At 47.9% G+C, this 18,679-nt stretch overlaps 3 protein-coding genes across 12 annotated transcripts; 2 read left to right on the top strand and 1 right to left on the bottom strand.

The window, feature by feature from the left end:
• Positions 1 to 863: 863 nt before the first annotated feature.
• HNRNPH1 (heterogeneous nuclear ribonucleoprotein H1) lies at positions 864 to 16,599 on the bottom strand. Of its 8 annotated transcripts, none has more exons than XM_064672096.1 (14): positions 16,264 to 16,533; positions 10,068 to 10,127; positions 9,111 to 9,248; positions 8,090 to 8,245; positions 7,747 to 7,890; positions 6,112 to 6,250; positions 4,937 to 5,115; positions 4,618 to 4,689; positions 4,405 to 4,538; positions 4,096 to 4,231; positions 3,858 to 3,941; positions 3,675 to 3,725; positions 2,572 to 2,664; positions 864 to 1,989 (listed from the first exon to the last, which is right to left on the bottom strand). In XM_064672096.1, exons 1-14 carry the CDS (start codon positions 16,310 to 16,312, stop codon positions 1,865 to 1,867), a joined length of 1,560 nt encoding a protein of 519 aa, XP_064528166.1. In that variant the 5' UTR covers positions 16,313 to 16,533; the 3' UTR covers positions 864 to 1,864. The 8 variants fall into 8 exon arrangements, with proteins under 8 accessions (XP_064528166.1, XP_064528168.1, XP_064528167.1 ...); XM_064672098.1 differs by having other exon boundaries at positions 864 to 2,104; positions 16,264 to 16,524; XM_064672097.1 differs by having other exon boundaries at positions 4,405 to 4,517; positions 16,264 to 16,524.
• On the top strand, positions 9,962 to 15,686 carry LOC135422690 (deoxycytidine kinase 2). Of its 3 annotated transcripts, XM_064672106.1 has the most exons (7): positions 9,984 to 11,060; positions 11,603 to 11,718; positions 12,191 to 12,384; positions 12,603 to 12,750; positions 12,983 to 13,098; positions 14,494 to 14,593; positions 15,394 to 15,686. In XM_064672106.1, exons 1-7 carry the CDS (start codon positions 10,712 to 10,714, stop codon positions 15,415 to 15,417), a joined length of 1,047 nt encoding a protein of 348 aa, XP_064528176.1. In that variant the 5' UTR covers positions 9,984 to 10,711; the 3' UTR covers positions 15,418 to 15,686. The 3 variants fall into 3 exon arrangements, with proteins under 3 accessions (XP_064528178.1, XP_064528175.1, XP_064528176.1); XM_064672105.1 differs by having other exon boundaries at positions 9,981 to 11,060; positions 14,494 to 15,686; XM_064672108.1 differs by lacking the exons at positions 14,494 to 14,593; positions 15,394 to 15,686 and having other exon boundaries at positions 9,962 to 11,060; positions 12,603 to 12,811; positions 12,983 to 13,083.
• A 119-nt stretch (positions 16,600 to 16,718) lies between the features above and the next one.
• On the top strand, positions 16,719 to 18,075 carry LOC135422692 (proline-rich protein 2-like). Its single transcript, XM_064672115.1, has 2 exons — positions 16,719 to 17,192; positions 17,759 to 18,075. Exons 1-2 carry the CDS (start codon positions 16,851 to 16,853, stop codon positions 17,780 to 17,782), a joined length of 366 nt encoding a protein of 121 aa, XP_064528185.1. The 5' UTR covers positions 16,719 to 16,850; the 3' UTR covers positions 17,783 to 18,075.
• The last annotated feature ends 604 nt before the right edge of the window (positions 18,076 to 18,679 follow it).

Below are 18,679 nucleotides of genomic sequence, written 5' to 3'. Positions count from 1 at the left end.
GCAAGAGACGTTCTGATTTTAAACAGCTGTTGGTCACAGATGCCAGAAGAGAATGTTCTTATCCAGCCATGCACATCCAGGGCTTAAGCTAAAGACTCCAGAACGAGTCTGGGATACCTGACTGACACTGTGGTATTCTAGAAGGTAGATGAAGAGATGAAGCCCCTGCTCTGCAGCAGCTTCCACCCCCTTCCCTGGAAGAAAGGGGGCAGTGACTCCAGCTTGCTGTGCCCACCCCTGTGACACAGCAGGGCAGCTCTGCCCCAGCCCAGGGGTGTACATTCTGTCAGGCCTGGGCACAGCTGCAGCCGGGTCCCAGAGCAGTTTGTGTTATGGAGCACCAGCACACTGGGCTGTTGCCTCACCCCAGGAACTACAGGGGTGAAGGCACCACTGTCCCCAACAGCACCCTCGTGGAGATGTGCACCCTCCAACAGGAATGTCGTGAGAGCCACAAGTTCCAGAAGAGCTCCTTGAGGCTCCCTGTGGAACAGTGCAAACCCAGGTGTGATCCCCCAGCTCTGCCAGAGGCTCAGCAGAGCCCATTGAGCTGGGCTCCAGCTGCCAGTTCTGACCTCAGCCATCCCCCCTCAGGAAGCAGGGTTTTACCACAGCAGACACGGCTGTGGCTGCAGCACACAGTGCTCAGGAGTCAACCTTTACAGCTCCCCCCGGAGAAGAAGTATCTTCTTCACTGTAGAAAGGGACCTCAGGTTTGTAACCCTTTAGGACAAAGGGTTCATTACTAAGGGCAAGCACAGGTACTACAGCAAAGGCAGGGAAGCAGATGCTGTATTATTTCAGGGAAACTTGCAGTGCTCAAAAGCTGTAACTAAGTTACAAAACCACATCTTTAAGCAGGATGTTTTACAAGTTGCATTTATTGAAACATGGTTGCAGAAGCTGCTGAGTCCACTGATGCCTACAAGAAAGTACAGAATCACCTCTCACCCCACCCCCAGCAGCTTTAGGGCCCAGAGCCCCTGCTCAGGGCACAGCCGTGCAGCACTTTGACCCAACACACACTGGGTGCCCCCAGCAGCGGGGTGGCCTCCTTTGCTACCCCCAGTTGTCACTGTAACACTACAGGCCAGCGCTCAGCAAGAGGAGTGGCTGCTCAGGGCAGCTGCATGGCAAGAGCACTACAGTCACACAGGACACAGATGCAAGTGTAGTTACAAGAAGCTGGAGGTCAAAAAGGAGTGAGTTCCAGTTTTTAAAAGGAAGATTTATTTAACAAGTTTCACTTAGCGCAATACACCTAAAAAGGAAATCACAATACAATGAAAGATTAAATCAAGGCCTCAGAATTTTATACGAACACCAAGACCAAAATCCTAAAGTAGCCGTATTGCGTCTCAACATGTTTCCCCCATTAACTTAAAAAAAAAAAAAGCTTTAACATGCCTTACAGGATATTAAAAGAAATAAACTAGAACTAACATGCCAAATGTTCACTTTGATTTTCAGACACAGCTTCTATATTGGTTCTTTACAAAAAAGCATGTCTCTTTCAACATGTATTCAAAACAGTGTCGGATGTAATATGGTATAAGAGCAACATTTAACATAATTCAAACAGCTTTAACCTAAATACGCTTACTGCTTAAATACACTCCTACAACAAAACTAACTTGAGAAACGCTCCAAATCGTTTAACAGTTAAAGTCTTTACTTGGTTATTACATCCTAGATGAATGTTCATTTCTGTATGTTCAAAAATACTGAACCTGAAGGGTTTTAAAACAATCCTGAATTCACTTACAGTAAAGCATAAATCACAAGCTCGTATTGCAAAACTGTTAAACTTAGTTTTTTGTTTTTTTGTTTTTTAAAAAAGATGCGACCAAAAGTCAGCGATTGGTTACATTCCCCAGCCACCACTCATGTTGGACATGTTGGACATGCCGCCCATGCCGTTCACTCCCATGGATGCGCGGTTCCCACTGCTGTAGTAGCTGCTGTTCATGGCGCCCTGGCTCCCGGGGTCTGAGGGGGAAACCGACAGCAGGTTCACAGCTGCCTCAGGCCGACTCGAAGCATCCTTGCCCCAACGCCTGTCCTTGCTGGGCCACCTCGTAAATACCGTCTACCGTGCCCAACGCTGCAAAGTGTCAGTTTACAGCTCCGTACCCAAAGTCAGTCACCGGTTGTTCAATGACAGCATGAGCTCTGCATCACCCCCCTTCCCAATCCAGAGCTTTAGCACCGCTCTGGGGGCATGGGGAGGACCCAGCCTCCCACATCCCCTCCCCCCCGTTTGTACTGTGTTGAAACAAAGCTGGTCTCCAGCTTTTAGACTAAGAAAGGAAGTGATCAGAGCAATGCAAGTCTGGAGACTGGCATTTCCTACTCCTTTCAGAGTAAGTTTCCACATTTCTTCCCTCACCTTCCCATTTCTCTTTTGAGTAGATTCCCCCCCCAGTTATCCATTATTTTTAACATTCACAACAGCCACATCTTCCAGGGCTTGTGCTGCCCAGGCTGTAGCACAACCCTTCAACACCAGTGAAGGGCATGTTCAGCCAGCAGCACCCAGCCCACCTGAAACCAGCAAAGAAATGCTCTTACCATAGCCACTCATGCTGCTTTGACCTCCATATCCTCCTCCATAACCCCCACTCAGCTGCTGGCTGCCTGGAGCACCATAACTGGATTGGCTTCCTTCCAAGTTAAGGATAAAAACGTTAAGAACTTGGCTGTCAAAGTCTGCTCATCATCAACAAACCCATCCCTCACCCAACAGCCCCAGCATTCTGCCACAGCCTCTCTCACACCCAGGGAACTTAAGTATACAAGGTAACAAACTCAAGGAAAGTGATCCAGTTTCTAAAGACACCCCTCCAGTCAAACAGGACTTCAAAAATTGTTTTTACTTTTGAAGTTTCTCTGGACTGTACAGAACAGCGTGGTGTTCTATTGGTCTGCATTATACATAAGACACCCCAAAAGACTTAAGCTTGGCTTTAAGTGACCTCACACAGGACTGCTGCTGCCTGTCCAGAAGAGCACCAGCTCATTAACTGGAGTTTGTATATGGTCCCAACAGACTTACTCCTGCTCCACACTGGTTGTGCACCACAGCACTGCTGTGGCTCACTTAAGCTCACTAACAACTGCTCTTCACCTCATCGTTTGTAAATCACCCCTACAAAGCTCTTCTGTAGTTCAAGTATCAGTATTAGACTTTAAACATTTTGTGATCAGAGTACTACAACAGCAGCAGTGTACCCACACCCCACACCCTCGAGAAAGGAGCCCCCCCAGAAACCAACCCCACCTTCACCTCTAAGAAACCAGCCCAGTTGGGTGTCAAGAGGGTATCTGCCTTATAGACACAACAGCAGTAGACTTGTGTTGCTAACAGACATTTTAGATTTTTAAACAATTTTGGGGTTTGCTAGAGCAATTCAGACAGTTTCTCCCCAATTCCAAATACATTTTTCTCTCACCACCAAGACCAAGCTTGAGTGGTAGGTCATGTGCCACAGATACATCCTCCATCACCAGACTATGTCCCAAGAAGGGAGAGGGAAGGAGAATAAAAGGACAGGAGGAAGCTCCCACTTTTGCACCACCCACGTTCCCAGAAGCCACTCATCCCACCAGCCACACCACACCACATTTTATTTAACCTAATAATTGTCAAATATATTCCCAAAAGGTTTACATACCTGCCAGTGTGCTAGTGTTCCAATCTTGGACTACCCCTTCCGATTCCTTGACTGTGTGATAAGACAGAATGTTGAATTTCAGTTTTGATCCAGGCACAGAACAAGCAGGAGCTGCACAAAATGCGCCAGCTTCCTTCAATAGCAAGCACCTGTTTCAAAGTGCAGCGAGACTGTCACACATACCCATTGCTCCCATCATCTGACTGCCATAGGCACCACCAGTTCCTCCTGCTGTAGAATTCAGGAAGAGTTCTACATATCTGTGTTCTGAAAGAAGAAAGTTTTGCCATGAGACCATGCAGCTTGTCTCACTGCAAGTGAAGCTGCAGTAAAATCTTTGGCATTCCAGTGACAGCACATGCCCTACAGCTGCACTGCTGTCATTTCCCTAAATCCACCTATTCCGAGCAGCCAGACTTACGCATATTTGCTTTGTCTTTGGACATAGCAGCCACTGCGTCCTCGTGAGTAGCAAATTCAACGTCTGCCTCTCCAGTTACTCTGCCATCTGGTCCAATTTCAATGTGTACTCTTACAGGGTTCAGAGGTGAGAAGAACTACACACGGAACAGTCACACAGATTAAAACGCACCGATGCAACAGCTGGGGTTTACAAGCAGCCCTGTTCTCCAAAGGAACACTCTCCAGCTGCAGTGCAGCTGGCATGTCCAACGAGGACCACAGGACCCGAAGGCATGCACAAGGGAAGGGAGCAGCATTTGGGACTCACGTTGTAGATGTCGTTCTCCGTGGCTCTGTAGGGCAGACCTCGCATGTGGACGCAGTGGCCAGTGGTGCTCTGGAAGGTGGACGATCCGTCGCCGTACCTGTGGTCCGACATCCCTGCAGAGAAAAGAGTCCATTCTAGGTCTTTCAGATGTATTTTAGTTTCTTTTGACACATGTCGTAAGTTCAGTTACTGTTCCTATTAGAGATCTCTTACCTCTTCCAAATCTATCAGAACCAAACCCATAGCCATCATTATACCCATTGTAGTCATCATAACCTCCATAACCTAGAAACAGATTGGACATGTTCATTTCAACTACACAAAGATCCAAATAAACGTTCATTTCGACTACAGAAAGATCCAAATACACACGTACACACTGCAAACAACAGCTTACAAAGTTTCATTTCTTCTACAAGAACTAAAGCCAAGGACACATACAAACCAGCAGTTACAAAGCAGGGAAGACACTACCAGGTCCAAGTGTTGCTGCTTTTCATACAAGCAGCTCCCTCGGACTCTGTGCACTTACCTCCTCCGTAGGCTCCACGCCTCATTCTCTCCAAGCTACTTCCTCTACCCAGGCTGTTGTATCCGCGGGTAAGACCGGGCCTGTCGTACGGACCAGGCCTCTGCATTGCCAACAGCTTGCGAGGAGGGTCGTAGTGAGTGCGCACTTCTGCTCGGCTACTCTTGAAGATCTCAATGTACCTACAAGTGTTTCCACAGGAACAAGTCAGTCTTTGATTCCTTCCACAAACACCTCACAACTTCACATTACAACAAGCCATTTAGTCATAGCCTTGACACTGGCGGTAATTTTAAGCCAGGTTTCCTTACATTATGTAGGCAATGACATTCTATTTTATGCTACATTACAATCAAATCAGTGTATTTTCAAGAAATTAAAATTACTGAAGGGTTTATGTGCTCCTCATACTTGGCAGTATCCCAGCCTTAAGGGTGGGGGAGCAGTACTGATTCCCCACCCACCTCCCCCCAATTTAAGGTGTTAGTCAAAAAATGTAGGAGGGACTGGCGTCCACTCAACTCAGCACCATTTTGCTTGAGGCAATGGAAACAGAGGGTTAAAAACCTGGTCTCCACCAAGAGTTTAACCCATCAGGATGCCACAAAAAGCTCTGCATGTACTAGTGAACCCAGCCTATGCTTCAGTGATTCAGCGTAGGCAAAAGGTGCATGCTTCAATGAAAAATAGTCACAAGTAAAATAGAATAAAAACCCTTTGTGACAATTTCTTGAAAGCTATGCTTATTACATTGAAGATTAATACAGTAAGTAAATTTGTTACATTTCAACTTATAAAACAAGTTTAGAAAGTATCACATTTTCTTATGGTAGTAAGAGTACTGTGCATGTCTTTAGAGCTAAAGGCAGAATTGGTGCTATTTGAGAAGTTAAAGCCATAGTCTCTCAACTTTGTCACTTCCAAGCTATCAGTTTTGCACTCCTGTTATTACTCAGGTTTCAAAGCACAATTTAGTTTAGCCCAATTTTATCTTGCATGTTTTGGGTAGATCCAAACAGTCTGTGCCACAGACATAGCAATCAATGGCTTTACTCATCACTGAATTAGGGACCAAAACGCTGTTTTGATTTGGATGTTAACACTTTCAGAAGAGAGAATATGGATTTAATTGTTTACCATAAGAAAAGTGACAGAGCCAACCAACCATCCATCCCCACCTGTGCCCTATTCTTTCCTTGTGTTTCTTTAGAGCCTTTTCAGCTATTTCCTGTGAAGCAAACTGCACGAAGGCCTCCCCCGTACTCCTCCCCTGGAAGTCCACCGGCAATGTTATCCCATTTGGCACGATTTCCAACCCTTCAACCCAAGGACAAATAACCCCAGTAGGGGGGCAATATTAACATCACAAGCCCAGTCATGAGTTTTTTCTTATAGCTTTAAAAACACCAGAATTTAAACACTTTTAAGTGAATGGTATGCTGATTCTAGAACACCAGAAGAAAAAAAGGCACGTCAACAAAGAGTTCCACGATCACATACCATTCAGTTCAGGTTCTTAACCCACCCTGCAGAGCACAGAAATGCTCTGAGAGTCAGGAACAACTCCTCAGAGAAGGCATCTAATGCAGGGTGCATTAAGAACCTCACATATTATTACAAACCTCTTCAATTCTGTGAAAGTATTTAAGACGAACTTTTTAAGAGAACTTAAATTCAAACACAGCAAATTAAACAGCTTTATATAGAACAAGTAATTTTACTAGAAGTCACTCAAATAAAATAATTAGTCTTATGCAAACATCAAGTTTCAGCATTGATTTTTTTTATCTTTAGGAGTGCTTAATTAAGAAAAAAATCATGAAGTAATTTTAAAGTATTAGTTCCTGAACAGAAGAGGCACATTTTGTATATTAAGCACATTAACAGTTTTTAAAGCTTGAATTACTTCACCAAGTAAGAAAAAAACAGCTTAAAACGTACATGCTTAGAAATTGCTTGTTCATATCACCAATTCAGAAAACAAAAAACAAGTCCTGAAGTTGTAAAATTGGAAATATTTCTACTGTATTTTAAAGCAAAACAGTAAGTTCAATTATATCTTGTTATAGCAAAACATTTAGAAATCTACTATTTTGAAAATACTATCAAAATGAAATCCTAAAGAAATCAATAGCTTTTATTCTTAGGCATTTTTAATAGTTTGTAATTCCAGTTTCTAAAACATACGGTAGCTGCAAAAAAAGTAAAAAATTAGTCAAAATAAGACATTATCTCTTCATCCACAAAAACTTTGAGCTAGGCAACATCAAGGGTTTCTTTCTTTCCCCATAGAAAGAGAAGGGGGCAAATCTGTACTTGGGTAGAGTTCAATAGGTTGTTTTTCTCTGGAATTTCATTCAGTACTAAATCTATTCTTGGAAGAAGCCATGGGCTCAATGCCTGCCCTTTCTCAGATCCTGCTCCTCACACAGAGTCCGGAGGTGAGGGTGTTGTACATCCTTCACTGACAGGGTAAAGCAGCGGAGACTGGGGCTGGAAATATCCTCTCACCTGAATTGTTCACTTTAATTTGGAAGGCAAGACACTTGTTTTCTGCAATGCTTACATGGAACAATATGTCCCACTAAGTATATATTCAAGTAGCTCTTTGGCATTCCCTAAATTATGATCAGGTACTTCAGGAATTGATCCAATGGATCCCTCAAGCCAATAAAAAATTGGTTTATCTAGTTTTAATACCCATAAATACTGTTGGAAGGACTACAGGGCAATCCATGTTTCTTTGGTTTGTCGGGGTTTTTTTTTTTAGCAGAAACCAATAGTGCTATAGCTACTACTTTTATCCCACATACCTGAAAAAAACTGTACAATTTCTTCTTTACTACAGCCAAATGGGAGTCCTCTAAGACGTACAAAACCATCATTAGCTGTATCAGGGCTGTTGGGACCAGTATGCTTCAGAACCCAATCCATTTCAACGTTGTTTGACTTGAAAACTGTAAAAGGCACTTAGAATTAATGCATTCTGGAAAAAGCAACGGTTTTAAAAGTCATTTGCCTTGAAACTAGTCAACTTATGATATACAAGTCCATCTGTCCTTCCACATGCATTTTAAAGAGATAAAGAAACGATCAACCAAAAACCCATCAAGCACAAACACATGTAAGTCAGTTACTAGACCAACTGAGTCAAACCTTCGACATATCTGTGTCCCATTGTTTCTCTGTCTTTTTTCAGGGCCAATTTCACATCCTCCTCTGATTCAAGTTCAGCAAATGCTTCTCCACTTGGCCTGCCCTCTCTGGTGTAGATGAAACGGATACCCAGAGCCCCATTCAGAATTTTGCAATCTGAAAACAAAGTAGAAAGGTCAGAATTAATTTAGTTATAACAGGAACATTGTGACTTTACAAGTTTCATATATTCTAAAAAGAAAAATGTAGCAACAACTATCAAATTGTATCAAGATGACAAAACCACAAAACCAGCAGTATTCTTGTTACAACCTTACAATGACCAAAGAGACTAACTAAAATTAAGTTACTCCTCTAGTCAATCAAACCTACAGATTGGCAACTACAAATTATCTATCCATTTTCAAAGCTTCTCTGCCTCAAGTTAAATGCACTGCTTTTGATCTTAACTTTCCCATCAGCTTAAAACAAATAAGCAATAATAGCAATCAGTGCAAGTGTAATAAACTAAATCAGAACCAAGTCCAATTCATCAAATTCCTGAAGCAGCTTTAAAATCTCCAGCCACTGCAGAAAGCATGTGTTTCTCACTACAATTCATTACTGCAGAATGCTACTAATTCGGGGCAAGGACACACACAGTGAACACAAGAGAGCTTGTTAGGACAACACAGAGAATTAAACTGATTTAGTTTAATCTCAATCAAGAATTTTGAAGTTTTCTTTAAAATGGAAGCTTCTCTTTCCTGGTTGCTCAAGCAGCGAAGGCAACTGTGGCCATCCCAGCAACGTGCAGACTAAGCCCCTTTGTGTGGAGTTCCTGCTCACACAAGCACGGCTTTGCATACCGGGCCCTGCCTGAAGCACTTGTTGCATTACAAACTTCACTGGCTCCTGAATGATTCCTGCTGCTGCTCCCTGCAGCGTTCCCACCGGCACAGAGTCCCCGGGAGGGATGCAGGATCCAGACAACAGAGCCCGGCCCCTCTCTGACACCCCCATCCTCCCCGGCCCCACTTACCAGAGAAGAACCTCTGCACCTCCTCGGTGGAGCAGGACCAAGGCAGCCCCCGGACTTTCACCACGTATCCCTCGCTGCTCTCCGTGTTGAGCATCACATTGGGGGTGAGGCTCTGCTCTGTCTCGGCTTCTGTGGTTGCTGGAGAAGACCAGAACAGGCCCTTTGAGACTCGTGCTCAGCACGGCCGCCACCCGCACCCCCTCAGAGCGCCCGGCGGCCCCCCTGGCCTGTGCCCTGGCCCTCCCCGAGCCTCCTCTGCCTCGGGCGCTGCCGCCTCACTCTCACGGCGCCGCTCCCGCCCCCGGCCCGCGCCCTGCCCCTTCCCCGCACGCACACATGGTGGGGCTCCGCGCTGGTTCTAGGGCTCCGAGCCTGATCCGCTGTCCGGAGAGCGCCTAGTCCCGGTCAGGCGGCAGCGAGCGGGCGAGCCTGTGGCGAGAGCGCGCTAGGAAATGGCGGCGGGTGCTCCCGCTTCCGCTGGGCCGGGCCTTCCGCCGCACAAAGAGCGCGGGCCCGGACGCCGCCCTGGCGGGCCCGCGGGCCCCCGGCGATGGCGCAGCGCCCGCGGCGGGTTCGGGGAGAGCGACGTGTGTGCGTGGAGCGGGCACAGAGCACAGGGCACCGAGAGCCCCGCACCAGTCACGCTCACGGGAGGAGCGGCTGCAGCGTGGCCGGATCGTGCGCGTGCGCGCTGGGCCCGGCCCCGCCCCCGGGACACCCCGCGCGCGCCGCCGCCTGTCCGCGCCTGTGCGCAAGCGCCGCCCGCCCGCCCGCGCGCCGAACAAAGCCCCGGCCCCGCGTGTCCCGAGCGCCGCTCTGCGCATGCCCCGCACGCCCTCAGCCCCCCCCCCCACCCTCACACCGCCCGCCCGGGCCGGTCCCGGTGCCAACACTCGGCCCGCACCGACAGCGAGGGGCTCTGGCTGCACAGAGAGGTGTGTGGGAACTAGCACTTACCAGCTTCAAATGCTGACGCTACCCCACGTGAAACAATCTGCTCGCTTCGGTCACTGAAGCCTGGTGTGTTTGGAGGAGATGGGGAGAGAAGAGACAATGGGTCACAATTATCATAAAAGAAAGGAAAAGTTTACTCCCTCCCGTCTCCTCCAAACACACCAGACCTGGCTACATTTCACCCTGAATCTCGTAGTTAGAGGCAGGAGTTACAGGAGTAACTCACCATCTAAGAATCCTCCATGCCCTCTCCTTCCACTGGAAAGAACAAGCAGCTCACGTTTCAACTTGCCCACGCAGGGGGTAGGGGACTCGTGCCCAGAGGTGAGCAGGCTCCATAAAGCCGCTGACACGGGTTATTTGGAGCCCAGAAGCTGCTCAGAGCTGCCTCTGGATGAACATCATTCATCCATGCGTGCTTCTTCTCCAGTCAGTACCAAAAAGGTCTGCAAACCTACACGGCCTCATCTCTCATGTAAGTCCTTGAGGTATTTACTTTAAAAACACCGATCTGGACCACTAACAACTACCGAACTGCCACAGCTGGAGGATTTTTGAAAAACGAAAAAAACCAAACCAAAACAAAAAAACCCCGCATACTCAGGATACTTCTGTAAATCGAGCACACGGTGCAGTCGTTTGCACTAATGCAAATCTGCTCAGTGAGTGGAACCGCATTAGTCACTTCCCGCACAAAGCTGCCCTGCCCCATTTCAGCAGGGCTGAACGCCCATTTCGGAATCCCGCGGCGGCAGGAGCGGGGTACAAGGGGCGGCGGGAAGGGGCAGCGCCTCCGCCTCTTCCCGGGGAGCGGCCATCCCGCCCACCGGCGGGCGGGATACTTAAAACTGCGCGGGAGCTGCTGGGAACCCCCTGGGCTCCCGCTCCGAAAAGCCATGTCCACCCCCGCCAAGCGGCAATGCCGGAGCCCGGCCGGCTCCCTCGACTCCAGCTTCCAGAAGCGCCTCAGGAAAGTTTCCATCGAGGGGAACATCGGTGAGCTCGGCGGCGCGGGATAGGGCCCGGCCGGGGGGTCAGCACAGGAGCGTGCCGAGGGGCTGGGATGGCGGAGGAGGAGGGGAGAGGGCAATGCGGGGCTTGTCCGCCCGGCTCTGCGGGCAGCGAGGGGCTCTGCAGGGAGAACGGGGTCGGGACCACGTCGGGAAACCACCGCCACGGCCGGGTGCCCCCCGAGGCACAGGGAGACTGTGGAGATGAGCTCCGCCGGGATGCGCTGCCCGTTCGCTCCCGCCCGCGCCAATTCCCGGCGCCTGCGCGGCCGCTCCCGCGCTCCCCCCGCCGGCCGCGCCGAGCTCCGCCCGCCGCCAAAGCTCCTAAAATGTCGGCTCGGTGTCTTATCGCCCGCCTGGCCCGGGCGCGGCCCTTCTGGTGCCGCAGATTAGCGCTGTTTTCGCCCCGGGAGCCCCGCGCCCCGAATGCCGCACCGACTGCCCCTCACAAACCTCACCGCTGCCCCTGTACCCGTCACCTACCACCGCTCTGATCAACCCCTAGTGAACTTCCCATATCTCCTGCAGCTGCAGGGAAGTCAACGTTTGTGAGCCTGCTGGAGAAGCACAGCGATGAGTGGGAGATCATTCCCGAGCCCATCGCCAAGTGGTGCAATGTCCAGACAACCGAGGATGAGTATCAGGTAGGTGTGCGGGACGTGAGTCAGGACAACCAAACTGCAAGGAATTTTGTGATGAGGGAGCTATGCCAAAATCCAACCGTGCTTAGTCTGCAGTAGCCAGAGTCATCCCCACTGTCATACCAGGTGGTCAGGCACTCAGAAATGTTAAGGCAAGATACTACTGAATGTATATTCCAAATCATATCCCTACTCCACAGAATCACACTAAAATGTGGAACTCAACAAACAACCTACTTAAAGAAGCAGTTATGACTACTACAATCACCTGACAAAAAAGTCTCTTTGATCCTATGCCTAAGCATTTTCCTTACAAAAAAAAAAAAAAAAAAAAAAAAACCAAAAAAAACACCCTACACAGAAAAACCACAAGTGTATGAATTCTCACTTTAACAAACCAGAATTCCAGATTGAGAAAAGGGAATAAAAATCCTGCAAATATGCTGGTATTGAATTTTTTTCTCTTGCCTTCTAGGAACTTTCAACATCTCAGAAGAGCGGAGGAAATCTGCTTCAAATGCTGTACGACAAACCCACAAGATGGGCTTACACCTTTCAGACTTATGCTTGCTTGAGCCGAGTAAGAGCACAGTTAAAACCAGTCTCAGCAAAGCTACAGGAAGCAGAACATCCAGTGCAATTTTTTGAGAGATCTGTGTACAGTGACAGGTAATTATTCTCACAGCACAGCAAGAACTCACATTAATAGCTCCAGGTCTTTAAAGACATAGAGCTGGAGAACACTTGATATTAAAATAATACCTGCAGGGAGCAGGCTTGATTAAGGGCAGACATTTTTTCAGTACCATGATTTCTGTTCTAGTGACAAGTGTTTTGGTATTTCACTTTTGTCATTCCTGGCATGAGACTGATGTCTTTCATTGCAGATATGTATTCGCTTCTAACCTGTTTGAGTCTGGGAACATTAATGAAACAGAGTGGTCTATTTATCAGGACTGGCACACATGGCTCTTGAATCAGTTTCAATCAGATATAGAACTGGATGGCATGATCTACCTCAGAACCACACCCCAGGTATGCTCACTGAAGGTGAAAGTTTTTCAGTTCCAACTTCATTTTCCAAGGGCTTAAGAGGGTACAAAAAAAGTTATTACAGACTTAACTTGTTTATGTTCAGCCAAGCATTTAAAATTAATGCTCACTAATGTCCAGCATTAGTCCTCCTGAGTTAAGGACCACTTGATCCTTTGAGCTGATTTAACCTACAACACATGATTAATGACCACATTTATACTTCTTTTTCCAGAAATGCATGGAAAGGCTACAGATGAGGGGAAGAGAAGAGGAACAAGGAATTGAGCTTGAGTATTTGGAAAACCTCCACTATAAACATGAAACCTGGCTCCATGAAAGGACTATGAGGTAGGAACCATTTTCTGTAGCAAGTTTTAACTTGCAGGCAAGGTTCTTCCAGCTTTATACTAAAGTTGATAAAACCAAAGTTTAAGTCTAGCTTCACTGAGGCGCACTTGAAAGGTTTTATTTTTAGACCCACTTCTCAGTTTTCAAAGATGGAACTTCATCTAATTTGAAACCTTTGTTAAGCATTAGCTCCAACTAGGAAGCTTTATAGCTGTAACTCCAGCAAGGATATGGATTTTGCTAATTGGAAGGGCACAGGAATAGGGCAGATAAAATAGTGTTCAATGGCCAATCACAGAAGTCACTTACTAAGCAGCTTTGTGTTCCAGTGCATGGGGGGGCAAGGTCCCAACTACCTTTAAACTTGCAGGACTATATTTCAACAAAGTTTAGTTTATTTTGAAGCCAGGATTAATATTTAATCAGAAAGGCTTTTGGCAGACACTGTTACACACAAGAAATCCAATCAGCAACTGAGTGATCTCTGCACACCAACTTCCTTATTCTTACCAGCTTTCCCATCTAAGGGATCTCTAAACATGAAAGCAGACTTCAAGTTTTCCCCTAAAGGAGCCCAAAATACTCTACTGACTGAGAAGCACTACAGTTCTAGGAAAAGTACATTATCAGTCACATCTACTTTCCTAAGTTTGATGTAGGATTACCCAAATGCTTTGGAGACAGAAGGCAGCACACAGTGTGGAATTTTGGGAATGCTTATGTTGTGTACTCATTCCAAACTTGTAAGCAAGCATTTCCTGTGTTTTTCACAGAATCACTTGAAGTCTGCAAGCACAAGTTAGAATGTTGTTCAGCACACTTACTACATTTCCACACTTAAAAGAATAACTACTGCTTGAAGAGAAAAACACATCCAGTTGCACAACTACTGCTCCCATCTGTTCTTAAACTGAAGCCAAAATGGTCTTGCTTATCTCTAAGACAATTAAAGAGGCCATCCCCATGCAAGGAAGCTTTAAAAATGCATATTAGTAAATGGATTACATGGGGGAAGACTCAGGGTAAGTGATACTTTTAAAAAGTACTCACTCTTACAGAATCAATTCCTGATGATTGATTCTGTGACAAAAAGAATGGGATAAAGAAAGCTAAAGTAAAAAACAAACTATCTTTTCCTCTCACTTGTACGTAACAAATAGATACTAAGAGCCCAGATTTGTGAAATCTAGGGAAGTTGTGGTGATACCATGTTGACTGGGTTACACAAGAGCAATTAAGGACAAACTTGACTTGGGCTTTACACTTAAGTCATGGCCATCAGCATTAACATCTCAGGTGCACGTAGTAATCTGACTAATGCTGCACCCTTGGAAAGCAACTAAAGAGCTGGAGTCTTATGCACAATACTTTATGCCATGTTCTTCCATTTAACAGAGTTGATTTTGAGAACCTTAAAGAGATTCCTATTCTAGTTTTGGATGTTAATGAAGATTTTAAAAATGATGAGATTAAACAGGAGTACCTGATCGATAAGGTAAGTAGCAAATATTGTTTCTCTGTATCTGCTTTTCTTCTGTAGTTATCAATTTACATTCTTAAAATTTGTGATGAAATGCTTGTAAAATCATTCTCCTTCGAGATCTTTCTGCCCCCTCACACAACACATCTGACAAAGGTTATACACAGGGCTCAGTTTCCTGAAGAGTTCCAAATGCATGAAATAAGACTTCCAAGTAGAGTTGGGAAGAAAAGTAAACAGCCATTTGAGGAAACAAGGTGGCAGTAAAGAGGTCACTTGAGTTAAAATGGTGTTTACCAGTTCCAAGGAAAGGCAAGCCTTAGGGAGTAAATGCTGGAGCAGTGTGTTGTGTGCCCAGGCTGTGGCAAAAAAAAAAAAAAAATAACCAAAACTCCTTAAAAGCATGGGGATGTGCTCTTCTACCAAACCCTCCTCCATCTTGTTCTGGGTCATCAATTTGAGATTACTGCAGAATGACTCCTTCAAGCCAAACCTAATCCCCCCCATTAAACAGCTCAAAATAAACCAGGAAGGGGAGTGCAATGTTCAGTTGTGGAGGTATTTCTTATTATATCCTCATAGACACCAGCAATTAACAGCTTAGAGTTCTGTACAGACTACACTCAGACATGCCACCTTTAACCTTGCCCCTCTAAAAGGCCACTAGCATTTCAGGTCATGAATTAAAAATGTAGGGGCAAAACATCCTTGGAAACTGTATAGTAACAAACTATTTGTTTCCAAACAAAGGGAAAAGCCTGGTATTTCAGCTTTTAATACATCAAATATTATATATACTTTTTTGGTTTTGACAGGTCAAGTCTTTCCTGACTTCTTAAGAAGATGAAAATTAATTCAAACAAGTCCCTGAAGTTCCAGATTTAGACTTAACAATCAGTGTGTTCAAGAATTTACTTTAACCAAATGCATTACCTGTATAGCTTATTTTAAAGCAAGACCAAAACGTAAAATATCATTTTGGTTTTTTTCCCTTGTCTGACTTGTGTGAGTTTGATAGTTTTCTGTATAGCTAAAACTAACAAATATGGGGCGCTTTGATAATGTTTTTCCTGTGTATTCTCCACTGTTTAATAAAGATTTAAAAGTCCTACTGCCTATGAGCTGTTTGTCCCCGCGGGGGAGCTCAGCGGTTGTCAATGGCTGACACCCAGTAAACAGACAGCAGGCGCTGAGCTGGGTTGTTTTGCAATAACTGGCACGGGTTCACCATTTTAAGACGAGACTGTTATGGCGTCCAGAAAAACCTTTACTTTCAACTTCTGCTTAATCGCGTGACCGTTCCCACCGGCTTTAACGCTACTTAAGACTGGACGTTAGACCTGTAATAAACTGTAATTTGCGCTTATCTCGTTTACGATCTCACCTCCCCCAATCCCCCCCGCACACGAATTCCCCCAACCCAACCCCCCCCCAGCGCGGGGAGGGACCCGCGGGCGCGGCGGAGGCGGGACAGCGACCCCGGAGAGCCCCCCCCGGCCCGGCCCCGCCCGCACGACGCACGCTGGGGGTTGAGCTGCGCACGCGGCCGGGCCGAGCCCCCTCAGCGGCCCCGCCGCCATCGCGGGGCCTCCGCGGCACCTCCGGGAGAGACCGGCCTCCCCTCCCTCCCCCCTAGTCCTTCCCTCCCGGCCCCTCTTCCCCCCCCCGCCGCCGCCGGGCCTTACCCAAGCCGGGGATCTCGCCCTCGGTCTCCTCGGTGTGACAAGGGTCCATCTTGGCCGCGCCTTCCCCGCAGGGCCCGTAAGAAGAACAAAGCTGGGCGGAGGTGGGGAGAGGAAGGGGGGGCGCTCAGGCGCTGCGCGACAAACGGAAACAAAAAAAAGCTCAGCGGCAGTCGGGGAAGGTGGCTCGCGGCGGCCTGGGTGGTTTCTGGGCGCTCCCGGCGGGGATGGGGGGCGATGCGACCGCAGAGCGCTCTCGATGCCGTTCGCTCAGCTCCGAATGCGCAGCGCCCGCTCCGCGCCTATAAATGGCCGCCGGCCGCGCCGCGCCGCGCGCTGACGTCACACGCCGCCCGCCCCCGCCAGCCAATGGCCGCGTGACAAATTGAACACGGCCAGTCACGTCCGGCCCCGCGCGCGCGGCGGGGGGGGAGCGGCGGATGGGGGGGGAAGCGCGGCCGCCGCGGGGGTCCTGCGAGCCCCCCTCCCTGGGGACCCGGCTGCGAGTCCCGCCTGCCCCAGCTCGAGTCTGAACTCCCCGTCTAGCCGCCGGTTCGAGTCCCGCCCCCGCCCGTCCCGCTCCCCCGGACATGGCGGTGGCCTTGTCCCTCCCTCCCCGTCCGCCCCGTCGATCCACCCCCCCAGCCCCGCTTCGTCCCCGCTCCCCCCTGGGAGCCCCCGCTCACGGCGAGCTGCGGCCGCGGGGCTGCGGCGGCGATCGACGACTCCGCGCACTGCGGCCCCGCCCGCCGCCCGTGTCACTGGGCCGGCCCCGCCTCCCGCCGCCGCCGGGCCTGCGCGGGCCGGGCCGGGCCGGGGTGTGGGTGCCACAGGACCCCCCGGGCCGCGCTCAGGGACTGCGGGTGGCCGGACTGGGTTTGGAGCGGAGGGTTCCTGCGCTGGAGCTGCCGCTGGGAATCCCCGGGTGGCAGGTGGGAATGGCCACTGCCCACATGGCCTCTGCACCCTCAGTGCGCTCCCTCACAACCTGACTGAAACCCTCCACAGGGAATCATGAGCTGGAACGGCTTCAGGTTAAAATAACTGCAAGGGAGCGGTTGAACAGATAAGAGGTGACCTTAGGACTGTGGAGGTGTGGCGTCTGCTCACAGCTTTGTTTAGTGGTTAGTGTGAAGAAAATCCCTTTGCTAATCCCCTCTGAAGCCTCAATAGTGATAAAATGCTATTTTTTTTGGCTTCTTATAATGTATGTTAATAATCATACACTGGGGTACATTTACTATGTGTCATTTTGTTAGTTTTGACTGGACTTTTTAGTCCCCATTGCTGCATTTGGAAAAGGACAGAAAATGGGGTTTCTGTTGTTTATGCATCATGATCCAAACGGCTAAATGGCTTTAAGAGGACTGTAGTGGCTGACTTGCTATCTAATTTTCAGTGATAAATAAAGCCTGATTTGCCCAATATTTTCTTGATCTTATGTTTGTTGTAGTCAAAGAGCATTCTGATGTAAGTTTTCTCTTTAGATTTCTCTTAGGAAATTAAAGTCATCTTGTGTTGACACTGACAAGGAGTTCTGCTGCATGAATATCCTCCTAGTGTTAGAAGAAAGGTCATATGAGGGGTTTTCTTTTTTGCAAGTATGTAGCTGTTTTGAAGCTTAGGCAAAATCCAGCCAGTCTTTGACACATCCAACAGGAAGTTTGGTATAGGCACTTCCAGGGGAAGAACATGACTGTGAACAGCAGAGGCAAGCAAAGACATAAATAGTCATCAAAGAGATATAATTAGCAAATGTATATGCAGTGTTTGAAAAATGAACATAAATAACAATTCAAGTGGAGTTACTGCTAAGAGTAGCAGCCCTTTTCCTCAGAGGCCCTGAATGGTAAGTGCTTTTGCAAGTGGGGGTGGTCCCATGGCATGTGAGCACTTGTAGAGAATGGGACAGGAGATAAAAATCCTGCTGGAAACACTGACACAGGATTTTATTAGGTTTATTGCTTCCACGATTTCTTCTTGGGCATCATGTTTACCCAGCTTTTTATGGTGCCAGCCTGACACCTTCACCTTCCTCTCCAGCAAACCCAGTTGAACTCCAGTGCGTCTGTCTCAGCTCACGCCGCAGCTCTGGGGACGTGTTTTTCTCTGAGAGGGCTTTGTTCTACTTCAGAATTTCCTTGGTTCATTCCTGCAAAGGGGAAAGGCACACCTGCCATCCAGACAGCAGGGGAGGGGAGCTGCTCTCATTTTCCCATTCGCGTTCCCAAAAGATACATTTCGCCTCTTTCAACCTCCGGGGAGGGAGGGCTGTAATCCAAGCCGAGCTCAGCCTGCTGGGTGTTGTAGTCCATCTGGGAGAAAATGACCAAGACGTGGCCTCCTGATTCGAAAGTGCTGGAGAAATGATGTGCCAGGTAGTCACACAGCCCCCATGCAACATCCCCGACTTCCTTCA

This window comes from Pseudopipra pipra, chromosome 15 (genome assembly GCF_036250125.1).
Source record: "Pseudopipra pipra isolate bDixPip1 chromosome 15, bDixPip1.hap1, whole genome shotgun sequence".
Lineage (NCBI taxonomy): Eukaryota > Metazoa > Chordata > Aves > Passeriformes > Pipridae > Pseudopipra > Pseudopipra pipra.
This window is presented reverse-complemented; position numbering and strand designations above follow the sequence as displayed.

Bases quoted from the DNA above. Each gene is read 5' to 3' on its own strand.
- LOC135422690 (XM_064672105.1), top strand. From the start codon at position 10,712: ATGCAAATCTGCTCAGTGAGTGGAACCGCATTAGTCACTTCCCGCACA. The intron at 12,385-12,602 runs GTAATTATTCTC...CTTTCATTGCAG, and splicing joins AGATCTGTGTACAGTGACAG to ATATGTATTCGCTTCTAACC. The intron at 12,751-12,982 runs GTATGCTCACTG...TTCTTTTTCCAG, and splicing joins ACCTCAGAACCACACCCCAG to AAATGCATGGAAAGGCTACA.
- HNRNPH1 (XM_064672096.1), bottom strand. From the start codon at position 16,312: ATGGACCCTTGTCACACCGAGGAGACCGAGGGCGAGATCCCCGGCTTG. The intron at 5,116-6,111 runs GTGGGGATGGAT...AAACACTTGTAG, and splicing joins AAGGAAAGAATAGGGCACAG to GTACATTGAGATCTTCAAGA. The intron at 4,232-4,404 runs GTGAGTCCCAAA...TTCCGTGTGTAG, and splicing joins CGGAGAACGACATCTACAAC to TTCTTCTCACCTCTGAACCC.
- LOC135422692 (XM_064672115.1), top strand. From the start codon at position 16,851: ATGGCGGTGGCCTTGTCCCTCCCTCCCCGTCCGCCCCGTCGATCCACC. The intron at 17,193-17,758 runs GTGGGAATGGCC...GATTTCTCTTAG, and splicing joins TGGGAATCCCCGGGTGGCAG to GAAATTAAAGTCATCTTGTG.